Genomic DNA, 14,564 nt, shown 5'->3' with positions numbered 1-14,564 from the left:
GTTTTGAATTTGTTTTCCAGACCAGAAAAGCACAAGTGACCTGTAACAGTGCAAATGGGCTCTAAATATGTTGGTCTATCAGCGGTCAGATTGAAGAGATTTAAACTGTGATTGTTCAGTCAATAGTATGTTCAGCTGAATTCCAACAGTGCTAACACGAGACTAACCTTTTATTTCTATTGTGAAGTTTGAAGAAGACCAGATCACCTGGTTACTCCAAATTGTTATTGTGCACTTGATACTTAAACAGGAACCTATACATACAGTATTTAAATCTGCACACAGTTTGAGGCTAAGCTTCTAGTTTATTTTACCAATGACTGGATATTTCTTTTATTTCCCTTTCAATGGTACGAGAGTTTTGTTCTCCCTGACATTACCTTTCATTCAAAATAACATATTTTTGTTAAAAAGACTTTCTACAACCAAAACCCACAAAAGACAATTAAAAAATACAGGGTAACATGGAGGGAATTCAAATGGAAGGTAACTACAAGATGTTTTTTTCAGACACTAGAAATAATGGTTAGAATAAACCCAACACACAGATAAATATTCGAGAGCATTGATGGAAGAGCTAAAAAATATATTTTCCAAATATTGCTAACTGCAGCAATTAAATGCATCACATTTGGTGGTTAAAACCTGACATACCAGACCATAACACTCTTTTTTACTTTCTTTGGCTGTACTATAATAAAAGGAAAGTCCAAAAATGGCCTCAATCGATTGTCTTCAATGCGAGCTATGACACTAAATCTGTATTTTATGATGATGACACAAGTCAGAAAAACATTTTTATGATTATTTTTATTGATGCTTCATGGGGTTTTAAATTATCTCTTTAGTACATTGTAAAAAGTTATAGTAAATAGTAAAGTATTCTGATTTATAATGATCATATCATAACATAATTAATGCAAACAGTGAACACATCCACTCCAACAGAGGCAGATCCATGGATGTATAAAGAGAACGGGGCTACAAACTACAACTCCCATAAGCCCCACAGAGAGGCCAGTATGGCAGCAGAGAGAGCCGCAGTCAGAGAGAGCTGCACAGACGTGGCACCGTTACACAGACTTGTTGTACAGCACTGGAAACTGCTGGTGTAACCAGCACTCAGTATGTTGCCAGTCAGCGTCTTCTCACACAGGTCTGAGTCCAGGCAGCCGCGGATGTGCAGGGTCAACGACCCTGTCGCATTGAACTCTGGGAGAAGGGGAAAGAAAAGGATGTCAGCAAATGTAAATGAGAAATCTACTAATTTAAGTGGCAATAGACACATTATTTGCTCTAATTTATCATTATGAAGTAAATGGTGATTGCACAATGTTATAATAACACCATCAGATTGGCTCCCTGTAAACCTCACTTTCACTAAGGTCTATCTGCCTCGGGGTTGCCATCTCCTGAGAAAACATTAAGGCTCGATTTACAGCACAAATCCGTGGAAAATAAAATGCAGCGTGTCCAACACTTTTAGTAGCTAGCATTAGCTCCAAAAGTCTCATTAAATCTTCAAGCTAATCCGAATTATTATAACATGCATTATTTTCACTGATGGAAACGGCCATGGTGGAGGTCTACTGGGTGCTAACAAACTTACAAACTAAACCAAGGGTTGTGAGAAGTGAATCTATTATACTGAAATAAAGACACTTGATTAAAGAAGTGAGCTCTTTATCCCTGCAGGAATGGAACAACAAAACAGAGTGTCAAGCGGTCTATTGTGACGTTCAAACGGTCTACCATGAAGCTCAACGAACAGAGAATACAATTAGACTATATAGTCACCAACAGGGTCTCAATGTTTACAGACAATCAGCTGTGCAACTACGCACATCTAGCTGATACAAGAGATACAAGAATTTCAAGGTGACATGACTAGAGTGTACTCTGGTCTCAATCGCTGTAAGTAGGGCAAATCTTAGATGAGCATATGAAGAATAAGACAAGATAAAAGGTTACCATTACAGCCAGAATAAGCATCATGGGTAGAATAAAACCTCACTACAGAGGGGTTTGACTTTTTAATATTTGTTCATGCTCTAGACTTTTGGAAAATGTTTTCAGATGAACAATTATTCATGATGTCATGGGATAATTTTTCCAATCTCACGTCAAGGTAATTTTTTGTTGATTGTATCTCATGGTCCTCATAAGCAGACTGAGTTTGCTCAATTGCCATTAAAACTGTAGATGTTCATGTGATTTAAGTTAAACCTCTGTTTTTGTTAACATCTACAGTTCCATTAACCTATTAGTCATGTATTAGTCGTGATTTTGATGCTAATTTACCTGAGTTGGTAATCTAATTATGTTTTGTTTTATTATTATATTTAGATTGCAACCCTTGCTGTGTTTTCATTGTATATTCAGAGTGTTGTAAAGTGTTTTCCTTACGTGCTTCTCCACGGAAGCAGCTCTCAGTAGAATTGTTGCATTGGATGTCGCTTCCGAACAGACACGTCCCAAATATACCAACAGGGCACCGACGACAGGTCAGGCATTGTGCTGTTCAAGGAAAGAAGAAAACATGTGATACTCAGATTCACAGTACAGTAACTCACTCAATAACATAGTTTGGATGTTTTCTTATCTATTCAGACTCCAACAGTATGAGGAAATGTTTGCTAGTTTTGGGTTTATTCTTCCTTGTTCTTTCAGATCTGAGCTTTGTTGATCTTTTATGGTGATGATTCTGGTGTCAGTTTTAAAATGCTTTGGCAAGATTTGACCTAGGGAGTTCTCCACGGCTCAATACTCGTCCAATTATTGTTTCACATCTTTTCATTTCTAGAGAGTGTATGAATTGTTGTATTTTAGGCCGATAAATAAACTAATATGCCTTTATTTCTCTTTCTTTACTGCCATAACATCTTGAACAGGTACTCATTCAAATTCAGGAATCTCTCTCTTTATTTTGACTTATATTATATATATTATACTATATATATATATATATATATATATATATATATATATATATATATATATATATATATATATATATATATATATATATATATATATATATATATTATACATATATATTATACATATATATGTATATATACATATATATATACGTATATATATACATATATAATATATATATATTATATATATATACATATATATATAATATATATATACTGAATGTCATTAAGCTGCAGTGCAGTGTAATCTAGAGACCTGATCATGAACGGCAAATAATTTCACTCCTTTTTATCTTTGTTTGTCCCGAGTAATGAGCCACAGTGAAAACCATTTCTTTTGACTACAGTTGTCATCCAATTCTAATGTTAGATGATGGTTGGTACAGAGGTCAGATTAAAAGATGACATAAAATACATTATTATTACCCAAATGATAGTGAATAAAGGCAGTTTTTTCTCATAAATCTTCCACTTATTCTAAACTTACCTGCTGCGATGAAGGCACTCAGGACAACCGCTGCTTTCCAAATGTTATTCATCCTTCTTGGGTCAACGGATTTGTTTAAAAATGCACTTAGCGGGCTGAATACCTACTTTAGTCTTTTAAGCTTGTGGGAAGGTAACGACAAGATCAGATCAAGACTCACTGAAGAGGAAAAAGTGCAAGAATGAGGTTAATCAGGTTCTTTGTTCCTGCTGCGTGAAGAGGAAGTGTTTGTTCACTTCTGGAGGAACTCAAACTTTCACAGTCTGGAGGAAAAACTCAATCGATACATTTAAGCATGAACAACTTTTATTTTTTACTTTCATTATAAACATGAAGTAATGGGTCTCATGCAGGTAAAAGATTCCTTTGTGGTGGTAGAAGATGTTTCTTTAAATGTTGAAGAGACTGTGACATGGATTGCACAATATGTTATTACAGTACAAGCATAGAGGCTATAACAATGGGAGTATCACAATAAAGGAGTGTGTCCAAAGTCAATCTAGTTTGTCAATTACAGCTACTCTAAAGACAACACCCAGTCATTAATAAGGTGTCTTGTGTTTCTTTTAAAGGCTCCAGGTGCTCCAAACGGCCATCAGGGCGACGCCCAACGCAGCTTGGAGAGGGATCTGGATGGATGTGGCTCCATTACAGCGGTCTGTGCTGCAGCAGGTCCTGGTGACCGTGTATCCGGCAGTCAGGAGGGACCCGGATTCAGTTTGGTTGCAGAGAGACGAGGTTATGCAGCCTCGAGTCTGCAGGGTCATAAACCGACTGATGTTGAAGGCTGAAGGAAGACAAGACCATCAGAGGGTGTTGTTGAACATTTGTACATTGAAATTAAAAAAGTATTGGTACACTATCACTCATGTGACTCTACTTATGGTATCAAAAGTAGAAACCAACAATCTGGCCACTTTCAGAGTAGATTAGTAAATCATCTAGTAGATTGTTATTAGTGTTGCATCAATATGTAAGTAGCATTTTGATATTGTCTTCAAAAGAGGTGGAGCTCATTTGACCTACTTTTTATTCTGGGTAGTTTTATTTATAACATAGCTTTTTGTTGTACATTGATCCCGTGTTTTGTAAATAAAATTGTAATCTGCAGAGTAGTGGTAAATAAAGCTGCCAAGTAAACATAGTGGACTAAAAAGCTCATGTGGTAGAGTAAAAGTAAAAAGTAGCAGAAAATGAAAATACTAAAGTAAAGATTAAGTACCTCAAAAACGTACTTAGTTACTAAGATCTCATGTGTATATCTATGCGTACTAGTCTAACTAAATTGCCCTGATATTAACGTTCCATGTCTGCGTGTGACATTAGAGGCTTAATCCTGTTTGCTTTGGGTTTGGCATGTTTTGTGCTGAGTCGTGCCATAGAAACATCAACAGTGGCTGAAAGTACAGAGTGTTAAAGGAGCAGCAGACATTAAACATAAACACTCAAAGTTAAAGAAGTAACACTATATTACATTTTTCACTTGCCATTAAGTGCTCAGTAGTGAATTGTACTTCTGCTCAACATGTTTCAGCCCATTTTAATACAAATACAATACATGTGACATGTAGTGAGGACTATTTTACAAAGCATGATGTCAATTTATAAAGGTATAGTCCGACATTTTGGGAACTATACTGTTACTATCTTTCTAAGAGTAAGATGATCCTAAATATTATAATGGTTTCTATCTTCTCTTCTAACTCTCGTCAAGAAAAAGTGAACAAGCATAATTTGCTGAATGTGGAGCTATTCCTGTAAATAAGTAAGTGACACTAAATTACATTTTTGTTTTCTCCGAGTAAACTTGTAAAAGATATATTTCACTTTTACTTTATTTTACTTGTCAAAGATACTCTTTGTGGTTGGAACATTCAAGTGCTTGTATAATCCAATTCAAGTCTTCGTTTCTAAACCGTATTCATGAGTCACACACAAAACCAGCTGACTATGATTCAGCTACTTGACTCAAAAATGTGATAAGTGGCTGTCAGGGCCTTTCAACTTCACATTAGCTCACCAGCCCAAGAGAGTCAAGAGGACATCAGATGAGCACTGAAGTGTTACTCACCAAGTTTTCCTGAGTAGCAGTTGGCCAGAGAGTCATTGCAGTTCTCGGTGGAGCTGAACAGACATTTACCTGCGAAGCCCGCTCTGCAGGTGTTACAGATCAGAGACTCACCTGTGGTCCGCAGAGAAAGAGATAAAGGGACGGAGATGGTACTAACTTTATTTTTTGTGATCATCATATAAATCTTTTTTTTTCACTCAGTCGTCATCATAATCAGAAATATCAATTCAACGGTCTTTAGTGGTACAAAATCAACGTGCTTTTAGTAACTTAGTCAATGTTTTATACTTTCTGTTATGGCTTTGTTTGGATATGTTTTATTTGCGTGATAGTCACAGGTAATTTAATCAGAATCCAAAGTAAAATGAAAATGACTGCAAATATTTTATTCAAACAGTCAGAAGTCTAGCAACACTTTTTATATATTTTCATTATTTCATTCATTTTCTAACACTTAGAAGAAGCGTACAGCCCACCTCACCAGAGGCCCCACGATACCAAATTATTACAATATTTGAATCACAATACGATGTTGCAATTTTAAACATATTGCAATAACATATTATTCTTTCAACTGCAAATGTAGCAGTTTGACTCCATCTCCCCCGACCTCCACTGCCCACCCACCCGAACCAAGCTCCTGGACATAAAACAATTAGAGGTTTCCTAATTTTGTCAAACGTTTTTATAGAGCCTTTAGCAGTAGTCTAATTTTCTCAAGCTTGATAAAAGTACACATTTAGGGAATAGAATGTGTTTCCATGTCAGAGTAAGGAAGTGATTAGATTAGCTGTGAGTGGATTAGGAGTCATTGTTTGCTTGTGCATGACGTACATGGCCACAGATAACTGTATGAATAATTTGATATTGTCATTTTGATAATAATACATTAATGACAATAAACTTTAACAACAACCTCAAAGGAATAAATAGAAAAGGGTGAAAGAAAGATTTCCGTCACTGGCTGTATGAGCATCATAGGAGTTTCCAGTTATTTATGGGTTTTAAGCCTCAGGTCGTAGTTTGGATTTTAGGTCATGCGACAGCAGAAAACCACCGACACAAAGACATTTTATGACCAGTCACCAACCAAACTCTGTACAATCTTTTGAGTATTTAAAAAACAAGTCCTCCAAATGAAATGGCAAAATACATAGTTTGTCCATACTCTTTAGTACGACATATGACAATGATCTGCTGTTGCTGTTGTTCTTCTTGGGAGGACAGAAAAGTGTCCAAAAAGTGTTTGTGATTACATCAGAAACTGGATTTAAATAGAGAAAAAAAAGTAAAACATATGAAATATATAAATTGAGGAGACATGGTTGCAGTAAGGAAAGTATCAACAAATTGAAATGGCATCATTAAGATCTGAACGTGCAACAATTTGAGATGAAATCTTTAAACTGTAAGTCATTTTCAGTGACATATAAATGTGTAATACCATTAGTTTTTAACAATAATCATTCAAAGTGGTCAACTCTGATGTTATTCATTTATTTTTTGTTTTTTAAACATTTATTTAACCCGGTATATCCCATTCATATCTTAAATGAATGTTTAAATGATCGTGTTAAAGAATAGAGATAACAGAGATACTAGAGATAATCTTTGTCAACACAAAAAATACAAGAGTGCCTGTTTGGTGCTCTTACCTGTAACAAACACAGCCATCAATGCTGCACAGATCCAGATGAACTTTTTCATCTTGCCTTTAACACAAAGTTGAGTTTTATTGAGAAGTTATCAGCACGGAGAAGATCTCAATGCAAAAGAGACGCTAAATGATCCAACAGCAGGTCTGCTCATCTGCTTTTATATCAAAGGTTTGCTATCAGGGGCTTTGATCGGTCTCTGGATATAGAAAATAGAATAATGTTGACATTGATTTTCATTCGTCAATCGCTAATATATTGTCTAAAAAGCTTGTTTGTTTGACAAGAGGGAATTCTATTCACGTGGGAAACAAAAAGAGAAGAGATGACCATGGCTCATTGTTGCCTTTGTGTGTGTGTGTGTGTGTGTGTGTGTGTGTGTGTGTGTGTGTGTGTGTGTATGTGTGTGTGTGTGTGTGTGTGTGTGTGTGTGTGTGTGTGTCTGTGTCTGTGTGTGTCTGTGTGTACACATTTATCTGCACATGTGTATTTGTTTCTGTTTTAATCTTTGTGAATTTAGATCTCATTAGAGAACAAAGCTTCAGCCAATAATTCTTCAACAAATATTGGGATTCTTTGTTAAAGCAATGAGGAGACTCCCTTCATAGAACTAAAGAAGGATGGCATATGATCATATTCACAAAATATGAATCTAACTTCATAGGTACACTTAGAAGTGTAGAATAGAATAGAGGTGGTGATGACCTAGTGGTCTAGTGGTACGCCTTCCAAAACAAAATACTAGAAGGTCGGGAGTTCAATACCAGGCTGCCACCATTATACCGCTGTGTTTTTGCATCATACGAATCATTTAATAGGTTTTGTTCCAAATAAACACAGAAAACATAAATGGAAAGGATTTATTGTTGCAATAATCAGTATTGGGATTGAGTTGCCTTTAGCATATAATAAATTAAACAAAGTCTAGCCAGTACAGGGGTATCATGCAGGTAAAGGTTTTAAAATGACATTAATGAGGTGTTAAAAATGAGAAATACATAGATAGAAATTAAGTCCTGATACAGTGAAGAGATACTAATGTATATTACAGTAACAACTGTATCCTCACAGGATGCTGTGAAGAGTTATGCAGCCAGTATCCCTCCATGATATATCCTGTGGACACAGAAATTACAGAACAAAAAAGATGGAATTTTTCAATTAAAATGTGCAGCAACGCTTTTTCTTCCGGCTATAGTCGTCTTTAAAGGCCCCACTGGCTCCAAACTGCCAGCAGAGAAGCAGCCAGAGCTGCAGTGAGCGGCAGCTCTGGACCGGCCGCTGTGTTACAGAGGGTGCTGTTGCAGCAGGTCCTGCTGATGGTGTAGTTCACATTCAGAATGCTCCCACGACTGTTATCACAGCCGGAGCTGTTTGTGCAGCCTCGTTCATGGATATCGAGCAGGTCCGAAGAAAACTCTGGAGGAAGGAAACAAGAGAAACTTTGATGTGATTCTTTAAGCTGATTAATAACTTATTGGAATTTAAGTGTTTTAACGACCTGAAGAGGAGTTTACATGGGGGTTTTAACATTTAATATTGTTACATTTCTTTGTTTTTTATTACATATATACATAAGTATCAATACATTTATCTCTCATCCATTTAATCAATTCATTTTCTTAACGGTTACCCCATTTATTTATTTATTCATTCATATTGTTTAATTTTATAATTGTTATTACCGTAGCCTAACTGTATTTCTTAAATTTAAAAAAAGGAACACAAAAAACATACGTGTCAATGTGAATTCATTCATTATGTAAGTTATTTCAATTTTGTTTTCACATGCAAAATATCTAAAAATGGTACGTGCCTACATCATGTAGATTCATCCTTGTGAAATGTTTGGAAACCATTTGGCTAAATGTATATTAAATATTTCTTCCACCACAATTACAACCCTGGCAGGGCGGAGAAGGCTTTGAAACTGGGAGATTAAATTAACAGAAAATATAATGGAACCATCAGATTAATGATTAAAAAGTTAACTTTAGGGATGTGAATTTGGTTTTGTGACTCCAAAAATCCAGTTTACAGCCCTGCCATGGAGTCAAAATCCGACTGAGTATTCAAAGCACGTTGGGAAGTTAAAACTCTCAACTGAAAACCAAAAATCTTCAAATTCCTTGAGGCTCAGCAGCTTTTGGCAGTGTCACAGATAACACATGTTTATTCATTTATAAATCCCAGCAGAGAAAAAATAAAACATTTAAAAATAAAGAATTCACTACATTTTTGTTCCCTGTTGTTATGTAGCTGTGGTCATGACCTCTGTGGTATCAGCGGGTGTTGAGTCATCAGTGAGTTACTGGGTGTTTTGTGCAAAAAGATTAATGAGTCATTCAGCTATTCATCTTACTGGCAACTGCAACGTAGCATTTGTCCTGAGTTTTGGTGCAATTTACAGCCTCCTGGACGAGGCAGTAGCCGAGGATCCCCTCATCACAGGTGTAGCAGGAAAGGGACTCAACTGTGGAGACAACAAGTGAACAGGAAACTGTAAAGAGGAATGTTTTTGTCTTTTGTTGTACACTGAAGGAAATCTATTAAATTAATCCTCCACAAATATCTGACTCCATTCAGTCCCACCTTTATCAAACAAGCACCTGCTGTTATCACAGATTACACATCAAGAGTTGGTTTCATAACCTCTCAAGGTGAACACTTGTGTTATCTCAATTCAATCCAGGATACATGTGTATGACTTTGACGTACATTTAGAGATATCTGAGATTTCGGCTTCTACCTGGATACATTAGAGGTGAATGGATTTTTTGTTTGTGGTGATCAAAATGTTGACAATGTACATTTTACAGCAGCTTGTATTTCCAGATAAAATGCTTTACAGTGTGTTTTTTCAAATCCTGTAATAATAGAAATGCCGTGTCAGTTTCTGGTAAGTGGAAATAAGGGTCGATTTGCTACTTTACTAGAAGTATGTGAGAACATTTAACAATTTTGGTGAAGCATTTCATACACCTTGCTTCAACGTCATATATCCTGCACTGTGTTACAAACACAATAAATAACATCACTCATTTTAAATTCATTTAACTCAATTACAGCTCATCCTGCTCTGACAACACAAATCTGCCCAAATCACTATCATACTCCTATAACATGGCGCTGTCACCCACAACTGCTTTATCACTGCTGTCAATTTGTGTATAAAAAATCAATAAACAAAGTTAATTAAAAAAATGAATAAGTCTGCATAAGAAATTCTAGTTTGTGAATGTATGCAAAACATTTTCAGTTCTGAGAATATCTTTTTTGTCCCAGCTTTGAAATGATTTCTGAACAGGATTTCACAAGCTCAAAGCCTTATTGATCCTCGTCTGAGCCCAAACACAAAGTTAAAGATTTTTGCTTTCCATCAACAAAACCTCCTACCTGTAACAAACAGAGTCAATAATGCTGCACAGCTCCACAGATATCTGTTCATCGTGATGTTCTTTGATGTGAGATGTCCGCCTCTAAGTTCTTAAGATCTTACTTGTTCAGAAGCTGTGGGATTTAGTTTTGAGGAACAAAGAGTCACGGTCTTTATACATGGGGGAGTTATCAGTAATACGCATCAACAGTAGTGATAAGAAAGTTTGTAAGGGGTGACACATTCCAGGAACAGGAATGAAGATAACAGAATCCTTTATTAGTCCCACAATGGGGACATGTGCAGTGTTACAGCAGCAAAAGGGACAGTGCAACAACAAGAGGAAGTACAAAAGTATAATAAATAAGTGAACAGTTAAAAAACAGAAACTATAGTGGAAGTGGAAAGACGGAAACTTGAATTCAAATTATTGCACATATGACATATGATGACACACAGGGTGTGACATCGCACATGAACGAATGAACGACTGAATTGTGAGTGTTCACCCTCTTTTGTCCCAACACCTCCAGTGGACCGAGGGGGCATCCCAGGACAAAGTCGGCCTTCGTTACCAGTCTGTTCAGTCTCTTCCTGTCAGCAGGCAAGATGCTGCTGCAGACCACGTCAAAGAAGATGGCTGATGTCACCAGTCAAAAAAATAAATAAAGATTTGAAACTGGTAAAGTCCTTCAGAGTAGAGAAGTGGTTCACAGCTCCTCATCCCTCTCGAATGGATTTTTAACTGGACATTCAACACCTGAATTATAAAAAGGATATTTGTTATCTCCACCAGGCGTATGTCTGGGGATCATGTGTTCGGGCGCATGTGGGGCTCAAAGAATCGTATTTTGAACTGGTGCATATGCAGATTAATTGCATACCCCATATTTTATGATCTACTACAGTACAATTCATTTTACACCCTGTCTATAATTAAGCTTTCAATTTAGGGAAGCTTTAGCTTTAGGGAAATCTGTCTATTCATTACTTTTACTGTTAATTATTTGAAGCTGACTACGCTCAACTATTATTTTACCCATTTCAACCATTAAGGGGGTACTTTTTGGGAATCAATGGAGTAGAATATTGAAAGAGTTACTAAACTAGTATTGTGTACTGTATGATGTTAAAACAGGTGTGAAGATGAACGTGAATGGCCGGGTGTCAGCGATCTGATATAAATGGATGGATGAAGTTAAAATAAGAGCAAGTGATAGAGCAAACAGATCATTTTCTTTATTTTCATATCAATGTCCAGTAAGACACAAAGTAGTTAAAAAGATGATTAAATAAAACTAATAAAGAAAACATAACAACATCTTTAAAGATTTACGAGCTCAATGTTTCCTTGAAACATCCCATTGATAAACTTCCATGATGTGGATGCCTTAGTTTTTGGGTTTTATATCACAGAATATGAGCATACAGACTGTCACAGTCTTATCCAAAGAGTTTATTTTAGAGAAAGATTTGGGTCATGTAAAAACCCCGCTTGGTGTGATTTATCGTAATACATATGGATTTCACGAGTAGCTGGCTGCAGCTGTTTTTCTGGCTTTGCATCATACTACAAGATGCTTCCCAACATGGAGGCCAGGACGGCGACACCAATGGCGGCGGTGAAGGTCATCTTATTGGATGGGGCGCCGCTGACCGTGGTGGGGTTGCACTTGTCTGTTGAGCAACAGGTGATTGTGGACTGGTATGAGAGTCCTATCAGGGTGGAGTTGGTGGTGTCGGTGCAGCCAGTGGACTCGATGCACCCCTGGGTGTTGAAGCCTATACTGCTCAGTGATGTGAAGGCTGAGGAGAAAGGGGATGTGTTGGATTAATAAGAGTTAAAGAGGTGGAAATTAACTTTGTACATTTGATCAAATACAGTTTTGAGGTACTGATACTTATTTGAGTGTTTATATTTCATTACATTACTTTTTACTGCACTGCATGGCGCTACTTTTAAACTAGCATGCAGGTATTGTAAATAAGTATGTAAGTTACATTTCTAGTCTTTACATACATGATTTAATACACTATATTCACTAAGAAATAAATGAAGGAATTACTACATTGAATCAGTATGAAAATAAACATGAATATCCGGTCAGACTGGTTTGGCAGCTGGGAACACTGGGTGTGCTTGTTGATCTATTAGGGAGTGATTTTAGTTTAATCATGCCTGTGTTACGTAATGTTTGAAGGGAAAGGGTGTGAGGTTTAGATCATTGACTTACAAACTTTTCCAGTAAAGCATCTGCTGGTGTTGGTCGTACAGTTAATTTCAGAGTTGCTAAGGCAGAAGCCCACCAGACCATAGGAGCATTTGTTACAGATCAGGGAATCCGCTGAAACACAAATGAAAGCACAGAAGTTATAAAAAACAAAACAAAAAACTGTTGAGTATGTAGGATTTCCACAGCAGTCATCAAAAATGAGCTCAAAACAGATGAATGTTTTAGACGGAAATATGTGAAGACCTTTCTAAGACCTAAATGTACCCATATTATACTTGTTTTCAAATAATTATTTTTGTTTTTACTTTTATTAATACCTTTTGACTACAGATATTAGCGTCATTGATGTATTTTTCCAGTTCAGCTAACATTGTTTTGGGGTCATGTGTGATGACCACACCCTGTGCTGTGGTGCAATGACATATCCCATATCAGGAAAGCATCACGCCAATTTCAACAATGATTTGAATCTTCATAGTCATGTTAAATATCAGGTGATCAGCTGTGCAATTAATTGTTTGTGCACATACAAAATTCAATTCAAAAACTGAAATGATCTGCATGGCCTGATACCACCAGGGCTGAGTAAGATTTTATTTTAGGCTATATATATAATTTGGATGAACCGTCCACTTTAAAAAGTACTTTCAGAGAATGTTGAAATGTGTTCCTTTTAAAAAATACATCAAGTGACATTAGTTTAAGTTTAAATATACATTTGTTTACCAAAACAAATTACCATACACGCATTGCTTTGGGTAAATTATTGCGATTTGTGTAGAAAAAGCTGATTTCATATGCGATGTCTCCTTTTAGTGATAAAACAATAGTAAGAACATTTGTTAAAATTATATAAGGCTAAAAGCTTCTTTTTTTTCTCTTCTTGCCTTTGTCGTCTACCAACACAAGCCAGAATGTTTAAGATTTGTTTTACTATTCTTTGTTTGACATCTTTCTTTCCAGTAATAACTTTGTGATAATAAATAATTGTTCAAACTTACCCAGCATGAAAGATGCAACAACTGCAATGATTCCAAGTACGAGCCTTGCCATCTTGATGAGTTTGTTTGGTTCCCGCTCGAAGACAAAAAGAAAATCCTTCCACTCGGGTGTTTGGATGCTATGGTGTGTAGCAAAACTGATGAGCCCGTTTGGTGAGGCCAGATATTTATACAGTTTGGTCGGGGAGGGGACAAGAAGGTTTTTCAGGTCAGTCAACTTAAGGGAAGAGTCACTGAAGGAATGTGACAGCTGATTGCATAGAAAAGGTATGGACTACCTTGAGCTCTACAAACTGCCCGAGCCGGTCATTCAAGTGACAGAATCTTTCAGCAGATAAACTACAAGTTTCAAATTTAAAAGCATCAAACAGTCTCCTTTGAGAAGCTGAAACCAGAGAATAGTTGGCGTTTTAGCTTCAACGACTGAAATTTCTGAGCAATTGTTTCAGCTCAAAAGCATATTGTTGTTTACTTTATTGAATCTGTCTACTGAAGACAAAATATGGGGAGTAAACATTAAAGTTTGTGATATAAAACTGAAGGTGTTGGTTTTTAGTTTGTTTTCTCGTGAGTATCTTCAAACCTTTATACTATTAAAGCCTCGGAATCCCAAAGGCCAGACTGCACTGACTCAATAAATGCTTCACGAGAGGCCATTTCTTTTTAAAAACATCGTACTTGGGTTATTTACTAACAATTTAGGATTAAAAGCACTTAGTTTGTTAGTAACTTTGCTTGGTTTTTAACTTTACATTTCTCCATACCAAAAATATCTGAAATCCGGTCAGATAAAGATCT

General features: G+C 36.3%; 3 protein-coding genes across 3 annotated transcripts; all 3 read right to left on the bottom strand.

The window, feature by feature from the left end:
• Window positions 1–971: 971 nt before the first annotated feature.
• On the bottom strand, window positions 972–3,530 carry LOC115015484 (sperm acrosome membrane-associated protein 4-like). The gene is made up of 3 exons (XM_029442830.1): window positions 3,430–3,530; window positions 2,407–2,517; window positions 972–1,212 (listed from the first exon to the last, which is right to left on the bottom strand). Exons 1-3 carry the CDS (start codon window positions 3,479–3,481, stop codon window positions 989–991), a joined length of 387 nt encoding a protein of 128 aa, XP_029298690.1. The 5' UTR covers window positions 3,482–3,530; the 3' UTR covers window positions 972–988.
• Window positions 3,531–8,097: 4,567 nt separating this feature from the next.
• On the bottom strand, window positions 8,098–10,668 carry LOC115015485 (urokinase plasminogen activator surface receptor-like). Its single transcript, XM_029442831.1, has 3 exons — window positions 10,552–10,668; window positions 9,518–9,628; window positions 8,098–8,574 (listed from the first exon to the last, which is right to left on the bottom strand). Exons 1-3 carry the CDS (start codon window positions 10,601–10,603, stop codon window positions 8,360–8,362), a joined length of 378 nt encoding a protein of 125 aa, XP_029298691.1. The 5' UTR covers window positions 10,604–10,668; the 3' UTR covers window positions 8,098–8,359.
• Window positions 10,669–11,748: 1,080 nt separating this feature from the next.
• LOC115015480 (sperm acrosome membrane-associated protein 4-like) lies at window positions 11,749–13,893 on the bottom strand. Its single transcript, XM_029442828.1, has 3 exons — window positions 13,767–13,893; window positions 12,766–12,876; window positions 11,749–12,337 (listed from the first exon to the last, which is right to left on the bottom strand). Exons 1-3 carry the CDS (start codon window positions 13,816–13,818, stop codon window positions 12,102–12,104), a joined length of 399 nt encoding a protein of 132 aa, XP_029298688.1. The 5' UTR covers window positions 13,819–13,893; the 3' UTR covers window positions 11,749–12,101.
• Window positions 13,894–14,564: the final 671 nt, after the last annotated feature.

Source organism: Cottoperca gobio, chromosome 11 (assembly GCF_900634415.1).
Source record: "Cottoperca gobio chromosome 11, fCotGob3.1, whole genome shotgun sequence".
In the NCBI taxonomy this organism is placed as follows: domain Eukaryota; kingdom Metazoa; phylum Chordata; class Actinopteri; order Perciformes; family Bovichtidae; genus Cottoperca; species Cottoperca gobio.
This window is presented reverse-complemented; position numbering and strand designations above follow the sequence as displayed.

What these genes read in the sequence shown, in the direction of transcription:
- LOC115015480 (XM_029442828.1), bottom strand. Translation starts at nt 13,818, where the DNA reads ATGGCAAGGCTCGTACTTGGAATCATTGCAGTTGTTGCATCTTTCATG. An exon ending in TGTTGCATCTTTCATGCTGG is followed by an intron (nt 12,877 to 13,766) that starts GTAAGTTTGAAC and finishes TTTGTGTTTCAG; the next exon opens with CGGATTCCCTGATCTGTAAC. An exon ending in ATGCTTTACTGGAAAAGTTT is followed by an intron (nt 12,338 to 12,765) that starts GTAAGTCAATGA and finishes CTTTCTCCTCAG; the next exon opens with CCTTCACATCACTGAGCAGT.
- LOC115015485 (XM_029442831.1), bottom strand. Translation starts at nt 10,603, where the DNA reads ATGAACAGATATCTGTGGAGCTGTGCAGCATTATTGACTCTGTTTGTT. An exon ending in ATTGACTCTGTTTGTTACAG is followed by an intron (nt 9,629 to 10,551) that starts GTAGGAGGTTTT and finishes TTGTCTCCACAG; the next exon opens with TTGAGTCCCTTTCCTGCTAC. An exon ending in ATGCTACGTTGCAGTTGCCA is followed by an intron (nt 8,575 to 9,517) that starts GTAAGATGAATA and finishes TCCTTCCTCCAG; the next exon opens with AGTTTTCTTCGGACCTGCTC.
- LOC115015484 (XM_029442830.1), bottom strand. Translation starts at nt 3,481, where the DNA reads ATGAATAACATTTGGAAAGCAGCGGTTGTCCTGAGTGCCTTCATCGCA. An exon ending in GAGTGCCTTCATCGCAGCAG is followed by an intron (nt 2,518 to 3,429) that starts GTAAGTTTAGAA and finishes TTCCTTGAACAG; the next exon opens with CACAATGCCTGACCTGTCGT. An exon ending in CTGCTTCCGTGGAGAAGCAC is followed by an intron (nt 1,213 to 2,406) that starts GTAAGGAAAACA and finishes CCCTTCTCCCAG; the next exon opens with AGTTCAATGCGACAGGGTCG.